The sequence below is a fragment of the Drosophila takahashii genome, chromosome 3R, assembly GCF_030179915.1.
Source record: "Drosophila takahashii strain IR98-3 E-12201 chromosome 3R, DtakHiC1v2, whole genome shotgun sequence".
NCBI classification, from domain to species: Eukaryota; Metazoa; Arthropoda; class Insecta; order Diptera; family Drosophilidae; genus Drosophila; species Drosophila takahashii.
The window spans coordinates 21,467,722-21,487,389 of NC_091681.1; the positions used below are offsets into that span (position 1 = coordinate 21,467,722).

General features: G+C 40.7%; 2 protein-coding genes across 3 annotated transcripts in view; both read right to left on the reverse strand.

The window, feature by feature from the left end:
* Octbeta3R (Octopamine beta3 receptor) overlaps nucleotides 1-7,922 on the reverse strand; it is a 42,116-nt gene extending 34,194 nt beyond the window's left edge. For both annotated transcript variants that reach the window (XM_044394058.2, XM_044394059.2), the window contains exon 1: nucleotides 6,949-7,922. The gene's annotated coding sequence lies outside the window, so the exon portion shown is untranslated. The remainder of the gene's footprint in view (nucleotides 1-6,948) is intronic.
* Nucleotides 7,923-12,098: 4,176 nt separating this feature from the next.
* The window catches only part of Octbeta2R (Octopamine beta2 receptor), a 43,563-nt gene continuing 35,993 nt past the window's right edge, over nucleotides 12,099-19,668 (reverse strand). The window contains exons 3-7 of the mRNA XM_017144901.3: nucleotides 17,397-17,495; nucleotides 14,857-14,955; nucleotides 14,422-14,780; nucleotides 13,696-13,873; nucleotides 12,099-13,179 (exon numbers count right to left, since the gene is read on the reverse strand). Coding sequence (XP_017000390.2) covers nucleotides 12,858-13,179; nucleotides 13,696-13,873; nucleotides 14,422-14,780; nucleotides 14,857-14,955; nucleotides 17,397-17,495 — 1,057 coding nt within the window. The 3' untranslated portion in view covers nucleotides 12,099-12,857. The remainder of the gene's footprint in view (nucleotides 13,180-13,695; nucleotides 13,874-14,421; nucleotides 14,781-14,856; nucleotides 14,956-17,396; nucleotides 17,496-19,668) is intronic.

A 19,668-nucleotide genomic window follows, 5' to 3' on the forward strand; every position in this document is an offset into this window, starting at 1 on the left:
ACCTCGACCTCGCACTTGTACTGCTTATGCCATCCCAGCTGAAATTCTAATGCTGAGTGATGTGGCAGGCCTAATTTCATTAAAAACGGTGCAAAAAAGAAGCGAAAAGAAAAAAAAACCAAATGTTTAACAGATTTCTGGCGGAGACAAAAGAATGTACGAAAAAACAAGTAGCAACCCGGCTCATTTTTAACTTTCTCTGCGCTTTATTTAACTTTAACCTTTTTTATGGGTCTGCCAGTAAAAGAGAGAGTTTGTGTGTGTGTGAGTGTAGGCTCCTTAATTAGAAGCCATTTTCACTGGCAGCACTCAAACACCCCCATACCATTCCATACCATACCATCCTTATTCCACCCAAGCCCCTCCAGTCTAATGAGCCTGAGCCTGATTCGGATTCTGATTTTGATGTTGATTCCTTCGGCTGTTCTCGCTTCGTCGCTGTTAAACATAATCAGGGTTCAATAAACACAACCCCAAGTGGCAGGGGTAGGGGGGTGTTGCCAGGTTCTATGAACTGCTCGCCTGAAAATGCAAATCAACAGCTTAAAATTTAATTTAGGCGTTAGCAATGTAAATAAACCGGGGACCTGGGAGGGGGTCCCCCGATTTCTCCGCGAAATGCTGTGTACTTAGGAGCAGCTCGCCTGAGTGACCATTTATGATTTGGGCCAGGGCCCAAATTCAATTCCGAACATTTGGTTAACTTTGTTAAAAAGTCAAAATTAAAATAAGGCAAAAAGTCGCTGGCTTGGCTAAGAAACGGCGACAGCAACGAGAAAAAAGGAAAATGCGTTGACCGCATTGGGGTTTTTTTTTTGGTAACCAAGTTGAAGTTGCGTATCCGCCGCGTGTTACAATATAAATTGAAAGAAAAGCAAGCCAGTAACTTTCAGTTTCTCACTCAGTCTAGCGTTTTTCATTATTTTCGTTTCTTCTTTTCGACAGAGACTTACAAATTGCACGGCTCAAAGGGAAGTTGATGAGCTCGCGAAGTTGGCCATAAATTTCGCTGAAGAATGATTTCATTTTGTGCCCGGCAATGGCGACACGTTAATCTGCCGCCGGTGGCTCCCAAAAGGGCGAGTCCCGGGCACGGAGTCGACTCTATTGAACCCACATATAAAATCAATAATAGCATAAATAATATACGTGTAGAGTTCTGTGGGAAAAGTGAAAAAAACAGAAAAAAACGGAACGCCTAAGAGACAAAGGCCTAGGCCGACAAGGCAAAGCCCATGGGCCATCGAAGGACCCGGGCAAAGAGAGCCTGATTCCCCGACACATTCCTGACACAACACAAAAACGAAAGCTAAGCCAAAAAAAATATTGGGGCGGATATGGGTGGCAGGGGAGGCAAACATGAACAGGGCCACGCTGAACCTTTAACTAACACACAAAAGGCTTTCTCAACGGTTTCTAAAGTTGCAAGCTACCAACCAGTGGCAGGACAAAAAACCGTCTACACCGAAAGGAATAGGTAATTTCCATTCTATTATTCGGAAATTAAAGTTTTAGATGCCTGGAAGCTCTTTCTGATTTGCAATTGTTTTATGATCTTGAAATTTAAAAAACCTTTATGCTGTAACAAGAGTTAATTATGAGTTATAAACAGTATTATTAGTATTAAATAGTATGATTAACGACTAAAAGTTTTTCATTAGAACGTTGGTATCTATGTTCATTATAATAACAAGAATTCTTAGAACAGAAACTCGAGATCGATAAGATAAAATACTATCTTGACCTACATTGAAATATTTTTAACTATGTCTTTTATATTAAATTCTTATTTTTTTGTGGTGTAGTGTACAGTAAAGTGAGAGCTCTTGCGATGCTGTTAGGGGGTGGCTGTCGGGGAGTAGGGCGAGTGCAAAGTAAACATGTCGAATGAAGGATACTTAAGAAGCTCTGCAAAAGAGGGTCGCCCGAAAAGTTGACTCGCTGCTGAGTGTACTCATTTGCTAAGTGACTTTGAACTGGCTGCGGGCTATTTTTCAGCGATTCGCTTTCCTTAATCTTTAATATGCATACGTAATCCTCTTATTGATGTAAATTCTTTTGGTTTTAAGGTTAAAAGATTTTTTAATTTGGATTTGTAACTATTTAGAACGTGGTTTTTGATAAAAAAATACTTTTCCTTTTTTTGTTTTTATAATTTTAATATATTACACAGGCCGACAAAATGTGACATGGGTCGATGTCCAGGCATGCCACCATTTTATTTCGATAAATTAGGCTTTTCTAAGCATAAGTTGGGCTTTGGGGGCTGAAATGCCTGAAGTGTAATCCCCCTCCAGCTTTTAACTTACGCCCATGTATAAATATTTTTAAAGCAAGGGTCACTTGTGCTCAAAAATAGTTATTAGTTACGTAAAATAGTGACAGGTTTGGGCACTGTTTGTGAATCGTCACTGTGAAGGAAGGAAGAAAAACAATTTTAAAAATTCCAAAACATTTCACAAAAACCTGATGAGTGTCCTAAAAATTAAGGACATAAGGTGTCTTTGGATCAAAAATGCATCGTAGAAGAAAATATTTTTATTTAATTTTTAAACGCTGTTCACAAATGAAGATTTTTAAACTTTGCTGTGACTTTGAAATTTTGAATGCGCCAACCTTCTCTTGTGGTTCAGTTAGATTTAATTTTCCAAAACGACCGTATAAAAGAGACGTGTAACTATTTAATTCCGAAAAGATTACCAAAATTGGTTGACCACTCTTGAAGATATATCCCAAAAGACGAAGAAAATTTGCGATTTTCTTAAATTAAAGATACCGCAAATACCAGAGCTGATGGACTATAGGCGTAGTGGCAACCTATGCTTAGAAAAGCCTAATTTATCGAAATAAAATGGTGGCAGGCCTGGACATCGACCCATGTCACATTTTGTCGGCCTGTGTTATTTGTGATTATGTTTTTATTTCTCCAGTCTCTACTTTTCCATTGACCCTCGCCCTGCACTGCCAGCACTCCACTTTATTTGGCTTTGCCACATTACAATATTATAAACAATAATCCGTTGCAAAGGGCGAAACACAAATGGAACAATTCCTGGGGACACAAGGAGGGCGCCCAGACACTTTGACACACTCTTCCGAGCAGACTCGCCCAGATGTCCCGGGATGTCGAGCGCCACTTAATGACATAAACACTGGCAATGGCCGTTGGCCCGTGAGTTGTGGCATCTGGGGTTGCGGCATCTCGGGCTTCGTGAGCATCTTGAGCATCTCGGGACCAGCACCAGCCCATTTTGAGCCGGAGCCCCGGCGGAAGTTGTCCTAATGAGAAAAGCGTTGAGCCGCCAATCCGCCATTGTCGTCCTTGCTCACGAACAACCACAAAGGGGAAGGCAAAGGGGAATCCCTGGCACTAATATTATTAATTTGCAACTCTTGTTGTTGCCGTTGCGAGAGTTAAGTCAAAGGCAAATATCATTCATGGCATTTAGTGGGCAATAAAATACGCAGAAAAGGACGGCGAATTTCCATTCCCATTTCCATTTCCAGTCGAGTGCTCGGGGAAAATGCGAAACTGATTTAAATGCTTTCTTAAGCGTATTTCCGGCTTCGGTTGTAAATATTTGCTCAACTGATTGCACAGAGAGAGAGAAACACTTTTTCGAATTAAGTCCTTCTTGCTGTTCAGATTGCTTTTTGTGGTTGCTTTATACTCGTTTATTCTGAATCTCCGTGCTTCGATTTTTGCAATTGACATGTTTTTATTAAACTTCTCATCGATTCGACAGCAAATGGTGTGCAATATGAAATTCGAGACTGGTGGTGGACAACGCAGACGAATTTGTTAAGCCAAACTTGCAACAAAGTGCGAACAATTTGTGGTTAATAAAAACCATTAAAAGCAATCTCGAACAGAATGTTGATAATTGAAAATCAAATACAGAGTGTCAGGCAATGATTTTTGTCAATATACCGAAGATTTCCTGTTGCTGATTGACAACATTCTTTAATTAAATCTTTGAATCTCGGGCAAGAAATGCGTTTGCCAGCATTCAAATCGGGTACAAATCGCATCATTACGCCAGCTATGAATTTGATTAGCTTATGGCTAAATCCATACAGACACGCCAATCGGAACAACAATGGCATGCCGAAATGCCTCAAGGCATTCATTCTATTTATCATTTATCCAGCCATTTATCGAGAGACATTCGAGATGGCGCCCGAGGTGGGACGGGGATGGGGACGGGACTGATGAGATATTTGGCTGAATAAATGGAGGCATTTACATTTAAAACATTTATGTGCAAATATTTGCCGGCTTTAAGGGCATTAGCCGTATCGGGCGAGGCATATTGTCTTTCATTCGGTATGGGTAACGGTCTGTGCACAGAAACATCATCAGAATCCGAGTCCCACTGAACTTGAAACCATTCGAAAGTTTCCAGCAAATAAAACATCCATACACGAACGCATATGTATGACTAAACAATCTGAAACTCGACTGTATTAGTTGAATTCAAACTTTTTCGAGCGTAACTTGAAAAGTTTCAATTTGTGCATGACAATCTCCGTCTGTCTGGCGGTTCGGTCCGTCAGTAGTCCTCTGTCTCTATCCAACTGTCTATCTGTCGGCGCTTGTACGTGTGGGTTGGACCGTATGCCTTTTCAGTTCGCTATTGCACTGGCGGAAAAACAATCCTTAAAATTATTTGGCCCACTTATCAGAAAATGACCCTCAAAGTGCCTATACCAATACTTCAATTTGTCTTGACTTTAAAATAATATTTCCACAACTGAAAAGTTATAACTGATAATTATCAGTGATAACATTAAAATAACAGATTAGTAGTCGATTAAAAACTTATAAAAATACGATGGACAATTTGTGGTAGAACTTTTCAGTTATATAAAGTGGATCTTTTAAGATAACAAATTATTGAGTCTCATATCATAAACTTAGAAATAATCTAGCTTGTTGGGGTAAAAAAGGAAATGTCCTTGGGCAGTCTTAAAATTTTCTTAATACTCAGAGTAAATTTGTTCTGGCTTTAAGGTTAAAATCAACAATGCTTCAAATCGCTTGAGATTTCTCCAAATTCACTGCAACCAATTCTTGTTATGTTTGTAATATACTAAAATGTTTTCCCATCTGCACGAAGTTTAGAAGCGAAGCAAAAAAGTTTATGCAACTCACAGAATGAACACAGAGCTCTCAGGCAATCGGCAAAGAACTTTGGGGCTTTTGCTAAATTTGATTTGAACGGCGGCCTGGCCGAATTTCAATTAAATGCAGGTGCACTCGTAGGTGCAAATCGCAAGTCGAGAAAATCGATAGCCAGACTCAGGTGGCATGTAGTCGCCTTCGGAGAGGCAGAAGTGGCAGCCAGCCCATTCACGAATGCGAAAAAGGCCAAAGGCTGGTGGCCAAAGGTGAGCCACTCGGCGGGGTTGAATGGGTATGAGACTGGGAATGGGAATGGGCCAGTGCCGCCGGCTGAGCGAATCAAGTGGCAAATGCCAAATGGCATCCTGACCTGACCCAGCGGCAGTAGCAGGAGCAGGAACAGGAGCATCAGCAGCAGCAAAAGCAGCATCAAAAGCAGCAGGCAAGTCTGTGGATGAACTCGGCTGGCGGCAAATGGCACTCTGCACTGTGATACGGGAATGGAAAAACTAACGAGAGGAAATTGTGTTTCAGAAATGCAATGAAAAATTATTGTGCAGCAGTGAAGCGGGCACGGATATTTGTCAGCTGCGAAAAAAGTTGATATGAAAGCGCATCAAGTCGGGAGAACGATATTGTGCACGTGCACAATGTCTTACTACATTTCAAATTAGAGCAATAAATGTGTTTCGCACAAGATGCGAGGGTAAATGGTGTGAAAGGAAATGGAAAATTGTATCTATTTTGTTTAAAGTCAGACCATGGATAAATTTAAAGCTTTTGACCGAAAATGCACACATGCTCAAGACATGTCAATTAAATTTAAATAAACTACTGCAAATATAAAGCCTTGCGATTATAAAGTTGTAGCATCAAATAGAGTAAAATAGTTTTTAATATGTTTTAAAAAATGCTTCGTTTATAACTTCGTTAAAAATTTTTTTTTTAGTTTGGCGCTCGAACAATCAAACTAAAAATCCGCAAAAATCCGTGTAAAATAGGTTTTGTAGGACAATTTATGGGAGCACATTCGAAAATTGTCATTCAATGCGAATAAGATTTTAAGGCATTGTACCAAAGTTTTTTTTTTTTTGAAATTATTCCAACATTTTTATTGCTAGTTGCAAATCTATTTAAGCTAACGAGAAATGAAAACCTAATATAGTTTTAGTTATTTTCTAATTAACACGCATCAAGATAGTCTACAAAAATGTACTTCGTTGAACTTGGTAGACAGACCTTATCTCTTGATGTTATTACTTCTGTTGTCTCCCTTGAAACAAAGTCCCCTACGTTTATCTTAATCACCACAACCTAGGCAGCAGACTTTTAGCTAATAAAATAAATTGCATAGAATACAAAATTGCCTAGTGAATTTTTAACCACTGTTCATCGTGCGATTTGTATCATTAGGAGGCAGACAAACCCAGGCAAAACCAGACAAACCCAGACCAGGACATTCTGGGCTGCTGGCGGCAGACTGGAACAGGAGTTGAGTCGAGTCGAGTCTACGGAAAGCGTACATATTTAAAGTGTCGGCCAACTAAGGTTTTCAACTTTATTAAAAAGCCAGCCGGATGGCAATGGGTGGTGACCCCAGAAGAGCCAGCCGCTTAACTAGACAGCATTTCCAGTTTACGTAACCACTAAAAATGGCGCTCAATGTGTTTTCTGTGCTTTCCGTTTTTCCGTTTGCCGTGTGTTCCTTGTTTTTGAGAGTGTTTGTGTGCGCTTTTCCTGTTCTCTGTTTTTTGTTTCTTGTATTTTTTGTTTTTTTTTTCACGTGCAGCGGAATGAAGGAGAAGTTTTTATTGTTTGCTTACTTGCTCAACACGCGCCCTACGTCCGCCGTTGATGATGAGCGGTAGAATGACGGCAGGATGAACGGCGGCAGGAGCGGGGGAACGAACAGGAATGGCGGGAACGGCAGGATGGGGCCGCGAGCCGCGACGCCTTCATTGTCCTTCCTGATTTGCCTTCTGCCGCTTTCACCTCTCACCGAAATAATGAAACTTTTGCCGTTGCTCCGTCGCTTTTATCGCAGTTTATTGTTGATGCTGTCCTACTTGTTGTCCTTGCTGCTGTTGTTGTTTTTGGTTCGGTTGATAACAGCTAAAACTTTTAACACGCGCGGTTCGTAATTTTTTAATGCCTTCGACGGTTTTGATATTCTTTTTTCAGCTACGTTTTTCTTTTTTGGTTGTGTGCCAACAATTTAATTTGTCATTAGGCCACGGAAAGCGGCTCTATTTATATTGCTGTCCGCATTCGAATATAAAAAAGAACACCCAAAATCGATTTGTTAAAATGGAATTTCTTTTTGATTTCTATACCCACTCCAAGGAGAAGTTTCCCGCAATTTGCCGCACGTTTTTCCTTCTTTTTCTTGTTTTTTTTAGATATAGTATATAACGTAAACACGTACAAGACGACCCACAACTCACGGCTTACGACTTACGGCGGTCATAAATGGAGTTTCGTATCGTATCGGTTTTTGTAGTGCCGCAAAATCGAAACACACACACGCGAACTCCGCTGTCCAGCCGGTTTTTCCTTGTACTTATTTGTATATAAATTTTCTTTTATTTTCCTCTTTCTTTTCTTTTGCTTTTACCACTCGAGACAGATGCCAAGAATATAACAACAACTGTCACTGGCACTTTCGGTTACGTTTGTGACAAGTGGCCACAGGTTTCAATTGGCTTTCGTTGTGGTTTTTGTATTTATTGCTGGTTGACAGGCCTCTCCTTCTGGGCCCGTTCAGGTCAGCAATCCGTGGCGATGAGCGCCTGCTCTGGTAACTGGCCACTGACTGAGTTGTGGCCAAGTCCTTTGGCGGCAAATCATCGCAGGATGCGGCGAATTCGAGGAAGAGAGCTTCTGCGCACTGCTTTTTGGCGGCAAAAAGGACTTTTAAATGGAAAACAGGGTTGCAAGGAAAGGTAGTAGAGTAAAAGTCTTAAAACTAAAGAAATTTTAGTTGAAATAAAGTAGATTTATGTTTAGAAAGTGGTATTATAGCGTACTTAAAAAGGTACTCATCGGTTAGATATTTCTTGATATTATCGCCACATTATCCTTGTACGCTCTGAGCAACCCTGCTAAAAGCCACCCCCAAAACAGCTGATTAACCCCCCTACCAAACCGAACCCACCCCTTTTAAGCTCCCAAGCACCCTGAAGTGCCGAATTTGCCGCACAAAAAAAAAGAAAAAAGGAGAAACCCTCAGGGCGTCCCAAGGCATGACAACTATATAGTAAACTCCCCGAGCAGGGCGTCAATATTTGCATTTGTAATAAAAATATTTTGATGCCACCCCGCCAAAATGCGTGAGTAAATCTAAAAAAGATTTGTTATTTCAGCGCGTGTTCATGTCGTGCAAATCAGACAGCCACAGCAACAGCAACGCCAACACCATCCAAAGGAACAACAAAGGGGCGGGCCAGGACAACATGCACATCAATACGAGGACACAAAAATCAGGCAGCAGGAGCAACAGCAGCTGACGATGGCAATGTGCCGGCTGGAAGCTTGTCTCTGCACATGTCAAAGTTATTAAAATTTCATAAAAAAAATATATGTTATATGAGCGAGTATTTACTTGTGGGGGCAACGCAATTTGATTTGTTTTAACGCTTGTTGTGTCACCGACAGTTGTGTGTTTGCTATTTAAGTGACTCCCCGAGTGACGGACTGTCTGATAAGGTGCCCGTGCTGTCTCCTCTAAATATTGAAATGTGAAATTTGAAATGCTGATGAGCAATAAGGCACCCATCATTGCCCTCTGCTCCTCCGGGCTAAGAAGCGCGTGTCTATCACTTGTCATGGCCAAATTGGCGGGCCTTATGAGCGATGATTGCCCCGATGCCATCGTGCATCACTCACTTAGCAGCCAGAGGAGTCCGGGAAGATGGGTGCAATCTAGGCGACCATGGCTGACTTTGATGAATGGAGTTTGATTTGACTCGCATTTATTATGCCATCCTCAGTGCGGTTCACGGAGCCTAATTTAAAAAATCATTTCAAGCATATTATTCAAATATGCCACCTATCCAACCAGCACTAACACCTTAATATTGATTTTGATGGATGCATTACAATCGACCAGCATAAAAAAATGTTAAGCAAATTTATTTAATTTGACTCGCCAACAAAGCAGAATTAATTCACCAGCCTGGCTGTTAATGTTTATTATTTCAGAGAAAATATTTGAATTTTACGGTTGCCACTGATGCACACAAAAAATGCAATAAAAATAATTATCTGGTTAAAGTAAATATATCGTATTAAAAAACGGGTATAGTTTTTTGACAGCAGACATTTGTATACCCTTGCATAACAAACCTTTAACAAAATCAACAAGTTAAATGCAGCTGTCAGACTATAAAAATATGTCATAAAAATCCTTCAACTAAAATAGATATGAAATAAATTAATTATGTAATTATTATTATTTGAAATCGCAAATAAAATAAATCAAACTACTTTACTTATTTATCGGTTGTAAAACTGAAACGGTACATATAAGAAAACATTAAAATACTCTCATAAAGGGTAAAGTATTGTACAATTATTTAATCGTTTTAAGGTTTTTTCAAACACATAAAATAGCTATTAACCTATTTTCTTTGAAACAGACTAAAACCACTTTTATTAATTGGGTAAAATAAATAGCCAACAGATCATTATGTAAGATATTTCTGTACATGTGCAAATTTGTATGAGCATTTTCAATAAAAAAACAAACAGGCAGTTCCGCAGAGACTACAGACTTTTTACCTTATGAGTTTTTAAATGCTGAAAAAGTTTGCGCCGGGCTGTAAAGTAAGGTGTGGAGTTTTAACTTGTGCAGGGCAACTTTTCGATGCGGTGTGTGTCACCTCTTGCTAAATAAATTTAATATATAAGGCCCTATGAAATGGCAAAAACTTTGGCTTACAGCTGCTGGCGACCGTTTGTTCAGGTATTTAAAGCGTGCTAACTGATCTGCCCTCTTCGGGAGCGGGTCCCATGATAAATTACTTTTCCGAAAGCAATGGAGTGGGTTATACGTTATATCATTGCCATGACGCCGGTTAAATTACACACGCATTTGCCAAATAAAAATCACTCATTCGACGCGTGTGCCGGGGCGCCCACGTTGCCACGGGGCTTTCGAACAAATTTGTAATTTGTCAGCCAGAGTCGAGACTTGACAGTTATTTAGAAGTTTACAACTGTCGCCGGCAGTAATCAGCTTTACTTTTGTCCTGATAATATGCTGTTAATGTACTTCGATGCGGACTGGGTAATTTGGGTGCCCTGCCCGACTTTGTTTACTTTTTACTTTAGTTTGTCCAGAACTTTGACTTGGGTAATCAGTTGGCCAGTTGGGTGGGTTTGTGTTGGATTGTGTTGGTTTGGGTTGAATGAAAAACAAGTTCGTTTTGCTATATTTGTGGTTTTTAAATTTATTTAGCTTTTCTGCTTGTTTTCCAACTTGAAGTTCGTTATGTTGCTTTATAATACATCTGAATTTCATATTCACTTAGTTAGTAGCTTAGTTTGCCATTTACGTGTCTGCCCACTCGGGGCTAGATTTGCTTGTCAGCTTGGCTTAATGTTAGGATCCTATTTGGTTTTGCATGGAAAATTGCACAGCAAAACACAAAACAATGCAACAAAAAGTTCAGTTGTCAGTAAGAATAATAATGGTAATAAATAACTCGCACACACATATACACAGACTTGTCAATATACAAATACGAATTACACATACAATATTAGTTTCGGGGTCTGTTGTTTATAAAAATATAACAAGTTCTTTGGAGATTCGGTTTGCGGTCGTCTCTGCCGTTTTATTTCATCTTTTTAGGGAAAGTCATGTAATAAATACTTACTATAAATATAACATTTATTTAGACATCTATTTATACACACTTTATATGATACATACTGAGCTTTGGCTCTTAATCCTTGTTATCCACTCATGGCAAACGAATTATTTTCTTTTTAGTTCCAGACTAGCTTGAAAAATCAGCAACGAAAAGTTTCTGCATTTGGTTTTCAAAAATTTATTTACTTGACAAATGTTCTTGACTTTCCGCTTGGTTAGCGGTTTTAAGAGAAAATCATAAATCGGTAAGTTTTGCAAACTGTTGCTAACATTTTTATTATTTATACAAAGAACACAAAATGCTTTGTCTGCTTATTTGCTTTATTCGCCTCATTTGCATTACCATTTCAGCTTTCATAGTCGAAACTCAGTGGATTTCCGGTTATTCGTGGGAGGCCAACAGGGGGCTTTCATTGTTGCGGAATATTGGGCCGCAATTGCTGGAATCAAGTTGCTGACTTCTGAAGCAGTACTCAAGCCTTGCCCTCACAGGCTACACAGTCAACTTAATTCCAGGAACTGCAACGCAATTGCCCATCGTCCGACGCACTTTCACTAGATATCGATATTGCAATTCCAGGTAACTCGAAACTAAACACTTTGGAAACGGAAACGGTTTAAGGGAATCGAAATCGGTTCCCGCACTACACAAACAGACACATACACACACGTAATTTGGTTAGTCCGATATCGATGCACTATATGTTTGGTTAATTTACGTGGGCTTTAGCTTTGGTTTCGACCGAACGCCTGGATCGTATATTGATTTGACTATATATTTGCGCTATGTTTACTTGATATACGTTTTAAGGTTTACTTTAGGTTTTGAGCATTTTCAATTCATGCGATTGTCGTTCAAATAACAATTGGGTTTTAGCTTTGCTTTAGCATCCGTGACTTTGTGGGGTTTCGTTTTCAATTTCTAAATTTCTCTGATTTAAATAGCGTTGGGGTGTGGTTGGGTTTTTAGCGCTGGGAAAATATCCTCAGGACTCCTCTCCCCTCTACAGTTGTCTATAATTTGCGGTCTCTTAATTGGCACAGTTTTAGCTTTAGCTCTTTGTTTAGCGAATCCCTATGTACACGCATAGCTCCGTGAGTTGCAGTGATTGCCATTTTAATTTATTTTTGGTTATTTCTTTTCGTGAGCGAAATGCTTTACGGTTAACAGATTTTCGATTGGCGTACATACAATAGAAATGATTTACAACCTGTGCTTAATTTAGTCGTACAAAAATACTCAGTATTTACAACAAGATTTAAACGACACGAAATCATAAATAAATAAGTTATCCTACATAGTACGTGTATATAGCCCCGATCTGTGCTTCAAGGAACCCGTCGAGCGGAAATTCAAAAATAATATGTGTGTAAAAACGATAAATGAAAAGAGGAAAAAAATACAATCGACGCCAAATGAAATGGCACGCTCCAACGCTTGATTGATTAATGTCAACATTACGAGTAAATGCATGAGCCGGCATATTAATTTTACAAATTAATGGAACATTTTAATTGCATTAAATTGATTCCTCCCCCGGCTGCCATCGATTGATTTGCATTCGCAATCGCATTCGCATCCCTTCCACATTACACATGACTCGAGGCCGTCGAGGCGGCAGCATTGTTGTTCTTGTTCCATTTGTTGATGTACTCCATGGGTATCTCGATCTGGATCTCCTGCACATCGTCGCCCTCGCCCGCCAAGCAGTCAGCGTTGGACTTGGCCTTGCTTTGACCTTGACTCGCATCCCTGGCGTTGGCGGCAGCTGCCAATTGTCCGCCCAGGCGGGATCCGCCCGCCGCCAGCCGCTGCTGCTGCTGGGCGATGGGGGTCAGCAGCGCCTCGTCCCTGTATTATAAGTTGTCCACCATCTGCGACTGGCGGCGGTGCGAGGGCGTCGTCGAGTTGAGGTAGCTCTCCGAGTAGACGCTCTTCGCCCGCTGGTCGTAGCGCAGGCTGGAGCGCCGGATGTCCATGTCCAGCGGCAGGTGGCGGTCCTTCCACCAGTTGCAGAACAGGCAGAGCAGCGTGTTGCGGAAAGCCTCCCGGAAGTCCCGGTTGAAGTACGCGTAGATCAGCGGGTTGAGCGTCGAGTTGAAGTACCCGATCCAGAACAGGATCGAGACGACTATGTCCGGCACTTGGCACACCTCGCAGGTCATGGAGAGGGTGTACCTGAAGAAGTGAAAAAGGCAATTTAATAATATTTTATGAAATCATATTCGTTGTGACGGTAAATGATCTTAAAGTGTATAATGATACAAAACTTTAAAATAATTTATTATACAACTAAAATTTAGTTTTCTTTATTTATGTATTGCACAAACAATAAATCTCTTTAAAGCTTTAAGATAATTAGAAATCTCGTTTGAATATAAATCAATTCAAAGCGGTTTAAGATTAAGTTTTATTCGACCTGCATTTAAGATCTCTTTCTGTCTGTGTATGGAATCAAGATGAGATATGTACCCATAAATTCCAGATGCATGAGTGGGCCAGGGGCTTTGCATAAATGAGATTATATTTGGGGCGGTGCGAAAAACAACAACCGCCGAAACAATGATGCACGGGCCGTATGAGTAATATTTAATTATGCATGCGTGACATTAGATAAATTATGCCCCAAATCCCATGTCAGCGGGATTGCCGTTCAGCGTTCAGCGTTCAACGTTCGACGGTACCCATACTCACCACAGAAAGAATGGCAGCCAGCAGAGGATGAAGGTGCCCATGATGATGCCCAGCGTGCGTGCGGCCTTGTGCTCCCGCTTCATTTTGATTAAGTGCTTGTCCTTAGTGGGGGTGTGCTCCTGCTCGACCTCGTGCAGCGTCAATGTTTTCGACGACCCGGATCCGCTCAGCGCCTCGCCTGCCGGTGGAGATCAAGTGGAGATTTGATAAATGTCCCGACATGAGATGGGCCACAGAACTCGGTGCACCCGCCCTGCATCACTTTGCTTTCAACTTGTCAATCAAAACAGTCACCATTGGAGGGAAAACTACTTGTAAAAGGTTAAGACAAGGACTTTTCAACCAAATGCCATTTCTGATCAATTGACATCCCTATAGGAGTATTTACATATTTTATATACGTGTTATAAACTATTTACTTTAGAAGGATTTTCTCTATACACACATTCGTAAACACTGTACACTAATAAGCACATCAAAATGTACACTACTCCAAGTTTTAATGAATATTCAATATTTTAAAAAATTATTTACTTTGATCTGATACAAAGTTTCCTAATAAGTATATACAGCTTTAAAATTCTTGAGTACCTTAAACTTTAAATATAATAATGATTTTTGAATTGATGGTATTCTACTTCAACTTTAGAGGCTGCATTTCAATTTCTACCTTGACAAACTAGATCTTAAAAATTTCTCTATATATCCTGATCCCGAAGAACTCACCTGAGGGCTGCATGGATGGGCGGTGCATCAGCATCGCGTTGCCGTGGCGCATCATTAGCTGCTTCTCCTGGCGATTGGCCTCGCGGAAGATGGCCAGGTAGGTGAATATCATGATGGTGCAGGGGATCCAGAAAGAAATGGAGCTCGAGATGACGGCGTAGTACTTGTTCACCACGAAGGAGCACTGATCCGGATGGTCCACGACGAACTGCATGTGCTGTGGCGTGGTGTACCAGCCGATGAAGATGGGCAAGAACGAGAGCAGCGCCGGCGATATCCATGTGTTCAGCAGCATAATGCCGACCACGCGTTTCGTCATGCTAATCGGATACTTGAGCGGCTTAACAATCGCATAGTATCTGTGTGGAGGACGCAAAAATGCCAGGTTATTGGTGCTCCATATGCTCTCATTTCTGTTTCAGCGAGGGAGCTTACCTATCCACGGATATGCAGCATAAATGCAAAATACTCGCTGTTGAGAAGTAGACATCGAGGCTGTTCCACAAATCGCACAGGAAGGGGCTGAACTTCCAGCTGAAAGAGTCCAATAAATGGAGGCATCAGTACCGCGATGATTACTCAATAACGAGGCAATAAACTTTAGGCCCTAACTTTTGAAGTCATTGAATCTGATTATCGAATGCATGATCTGCAGTTTTTGTGATGATTCATTTCTGGTTTTTGCCTGACTTTTAAACTGCCTTGGGAGGGTTGTACTTTCATGAAGTCATCGCTATAAAGCGGGTTCAAATTTTGTTGCTTTCTGTAATCTTAGTTTTTCACGGTAAAATCATTTTAAATAAATTTATAAATTATAAATTTAAAATAAAAAAGGTGAACCTAATAAAAAGATACCAACTTTACGGCTCTTTAAAACTATAATAATGCAACGAAGTAAAGCTTGCTTTAATATTTATTACCATTTCAAACTAAACAACAAAAGCAGTTTGGGCCATAAAAAAGTAAAAAAACATAAATGTAATAAAGTGGGCTCTAAATTTAAACGGCATTTAACTGCCGATTCCTGAATGTAGGCCAGTAAAAAACTCGAGCGGCCTAGACAAGCAGTAAAATGCACCCCGCACTCTTTCTGTTTTCCCCACTTCGTTATCAGCCCGCCTGATTTATGTGTTTATCGATTTCATCTTAGTTTCGGTTGCCAGGTGACATTGCCCCTGAACTGCCTCTGTGCGGAGGGCCAAATTAAAAGCTTAAATGCACTGTGAGACCAGAAAATAGGCCATAAGGCTCGTGGTTCGTGGCTCGGATGGAAGGGCCACCAAAAGAGGCGCAGAGGCGACTGTGGGCTGCATGAAAAACTCATTAAAACTTGCGTCGCTGTTTTGCCTGTCGCCCTTGGTTGCCACTCCGTTTTCGGCCGTTTTGGCGGAGGCGGCTCCCCAGCCCTTTTTGGCCAGGAGGCAGTGGAATTTATTATCGGGCGCCCCGTTTGGCATCAGTTTCAAAAACTTTTCGACTATCCAACGAGGCTGGTCGTTGGCGTTTTTGGGGTTTTGCACTCAATTCTTTTGGGGGAAAGCCAGGATGGGGAATGGCGCCATTGGTTTTGACGCTTAAGCCATGAAATGGCGACAGCACTTGCTGCTGCAATTATGCAACAAGCAATTGTGCAACTGTGAAGGTGAAATGGCTAATGAACGGCCAGTGGAGGATGGAGGAAAAGCACGTTGCTCGATGCCAATTTATATGCAACTCGCGCCGCTGAAGTTTTTTGGCCTGGCAGTAAGTGCACATAATGTGACTTGAATGGTCGGCAGATCTACATACCCCATCCCGCCACCCATCACCATCAGAATCAGCATCTCGTTGTCGCCGGCAGTGACATTGCAAACATTTGCATTGGTCCCTTGGCGCTGAAGTCGAGCTTAAAGCGCGGCCTTTAAACCAGCCTCCATGCATAATTAACTGGGCTCAGTCGGCTGCACTTGGCATGGCACATACATATGTACACAGCCGCATATCGCATTACCCATATAGAAACACATAGAGAAGGAGTCGGACCGTCGGACTTTCGGCGTGAAGGATGTGACCATGTCACACTATGACGGTTTTTGTCCTTTGGAATAGCTTTTCAAAGTTGCCGTTTCCCTCTCAGCTGGTACTTCTCACTTGTTTGACTTACTTGCGGGTATTTTAGGCTACAACAATCTTACAACATTTTCGTTAATTTTTTAAAAAAGTTTTGTAAAAAATTTTTAAAAATTTGTTTTTTAATTTATGTCATTAATTTTGATAAGGATACATTTTACAAATCCAAAAAAATCTATTTAGACTGTAAGGATTTTAGCTAATTTTCCAAGAATTAGTGAGTATTTAAATACTACTTTCAAGTATCAAAGTTAAAGTTGAACTCAAAAATTTGAAACTTTAATTTTGCCTAAGTTTAAATTCCTGTAAGTTTTCTCTAAAAAGTTTGTCAACTAAAATTCCGAAAAGTAAAATGGGTATGCCGAAATCGTATTCTTGAACGAATGCCTTTCTGTGTTTGTTCTATTTTTCACATTTTAATTCTTGAACACAAATGCACGCACATGAGCACAAAAAGATGACTTTCTGCATTTGCATTTCGCTCGCACAACCAACCAAATACATGCGAAAAAGTACGGGGGCCTTGTATATGTATACGCACACAGACAGGGACATTCACAGGAGCATAAATAAACGTTGCTTTCATTTTTCAGGGATTTTTGTTTTTGGTTGTTTGTTCTGCAACTGCCACGCCCACGCCCCCGCCTCCGCCCATCCGCCCTCCGCCCACACCAAACCACCCAACCACCTTGGATGGACTGGCATTTTGTTTGGTCCCTGCCTTTGGTTGCAGCTGTAATTTTTGCAACAGTTTTGCCCGCTTTTGTTGCTCTGCTTAGGCTTTGTGGGTGGGTATGTGTTTTTTTTTATTTTCTCTTTTTCAATTTTTTTGTTGTATTCTTTTTGCTGTTTGTTGTTGTACTTACCTCCCAGTTACTTGCACACTAAAGTTAAATGTCATGGCCATAATAGCGACCATTATATCAGCCATGGCTAAGGAAACTACAAAGTAATTCGTTATAACTCTGCAAAGAGAAGGAGGGAGAAAACGAGATGTTAGCAATCAGAGGACAATAACCAACAATACATGAAGCATATATGAAAGAGGGGTCCTTCGTACCCCCCGCGGGGGCTAATCAGGACCCTTCGGATGAGTGAGTGCGTGATGGTAGATGGGGACTTGTTCCTTTGTATGCGCTGACAGCCTGGACCCCATTGCATTCGGCATACGGCATTCGCCGGCGGGGGTATAATTGAAAAGCCAGTCAAGAATCGGGAACGATTTCCCCCACGGGGGTTAGCCGATACCCAAACGAAAATCAGATATATACGGGTAAGCATCGACAAACTCGGGATGGCGGGGTTGGGGTGCAAAACCCCGACTTCAACCGCAATCCTCTGGGCAAACCCTTCCCAGTTTATACCTATTTTGTTATTTAAATTGAATTCCAACCGAGTGCCGGCAAATGCTTTTGCCAATTAGAGTTTTGCACTAGTTGCTGGCCAAGGACTTTCTAATCGGATGAGTGCAGCTACCTCATTGAACTTCAGCCGGCCGCCTTTCCATTGGCCATTCTAACTAAACCAAATGGGAAAAGTTTGGAATCAAAAGTGAGCATTTACAGCACTTGAAAACTTTTGCTCGATTATTTTCATATACGGGCAGGCTAAATTTAATTTAATATTAATAACAACATTCAAGTTTTTTCTTGTTATGCTGCTGTAAATACTTTAAGAAATAGTATAACTTTATTTGCAAAACCAGGGATGAACTTGTCTTAAAGTCTTTTTCAATGAGTAAACTAAATATTAAATAAACACATAAATATTCCTTAAAAGCTTGCCATGTGAATTATGAACGTGTGTTTTAATTCCCAGGCTTTATAGACTAGCAATTCCCTTATCCATTCCCTCTTTTGTTGCCTTTAAGTTACATTAATCTCATCTGCCGAGGCTATTGTACTTAGTTTCAAGTTGGTAATCTGTTTTGCTCCCGGCTACTACTTAAATAACTTTCAACGTCTCAGACGTTAATTGCAACAAATCGACGCCATTCTGAGAATGTTCCGCCATTAGTCAGCGGCTCCTTCCGCTCCTCTCTCACCCTGCGATTTGAACTGCAGATAATTTGCCTGCCATTTAAATTTAAGAAAAATAGCAAAAAGCAGCCCCTTTTAGTAGGGGCTGCAGAGAGAGAGAGCGGAGGAAACAGTTGCCGAGCATCCTTCAAGAGAAGGCGCTGCGTTAATGAGCCCCCCAGTTGCTCCCCCTTTTCCGCCATTTTCCCCTGCTTTTCCCACTCTCTGTAATGGCAAATTAAAGCACACATATATTTCGCTAGATTCTCTAGATATATCCGCTTATACACTCGCTATCTAGAGCACTCTTCGCTGCGGCTCATCTCTGCCAAATAATTTGGGCGGAGGGAAGAAAGCGCCATTTTATTGTTTGGCATAGAACATTTTAAATTTATGCTGTCATAAAAACCATAAGCTGCCTTAATTGCCAAAGTTGTAGCCGCGCTGTGTGTGTGTTGTTTTTGTACTTGTTCTTCCCGCGGCTCTTTTCCACATTTCCCCACCCACTCTCCCACCACCACCACCCCTTTTCCTCCTCCCATTCTCGTGTTGAGCATGCATTTTGTTTTTGTTCCATTTCTCTTTGAGCTACACGCTCGCAGTGTTTAATTGTCATTTCTTTTCTAGCTGGGTGTGTGCTTTTTTCTGTGCTTGTAAACTTTTCCACATTTTTATTTCCATTGCCTCGTTTCACGCTACGTATGCGTAATATTTGCCGCTCAGAACAATAGAATTTGAGCTGCAGGCTGACCAAGCAGAAAAAGACTTCACATTTAGGTTTTTGTGTGTATTAATTACCTTATGGGATAGTCATATCCCAGCAAATAATCTTTAAAATTTATTACAAACCAAAAAAAAAAAACGGATCTGGCTTTAATAAAAATCTAGTGGTAAGCTTTTAGTTTTAGTTTTAAGCTTTGAAAGACATTTTAAACTTTTGTTTCTTGAAAATAAAGCAATTATTTGGATTTTCTAAAAATCAAAAGGACGAACCACTCAAGTACTGTATCAAGACAACTTTCTTTGCTAACTTCCATTAAAAGTTTTTAAAAATTTTAGTTAATCCTTTGGCCTTGAGGACCTCGTATTTTTATTAAGTTTATTATCAGTGCAACGAAAT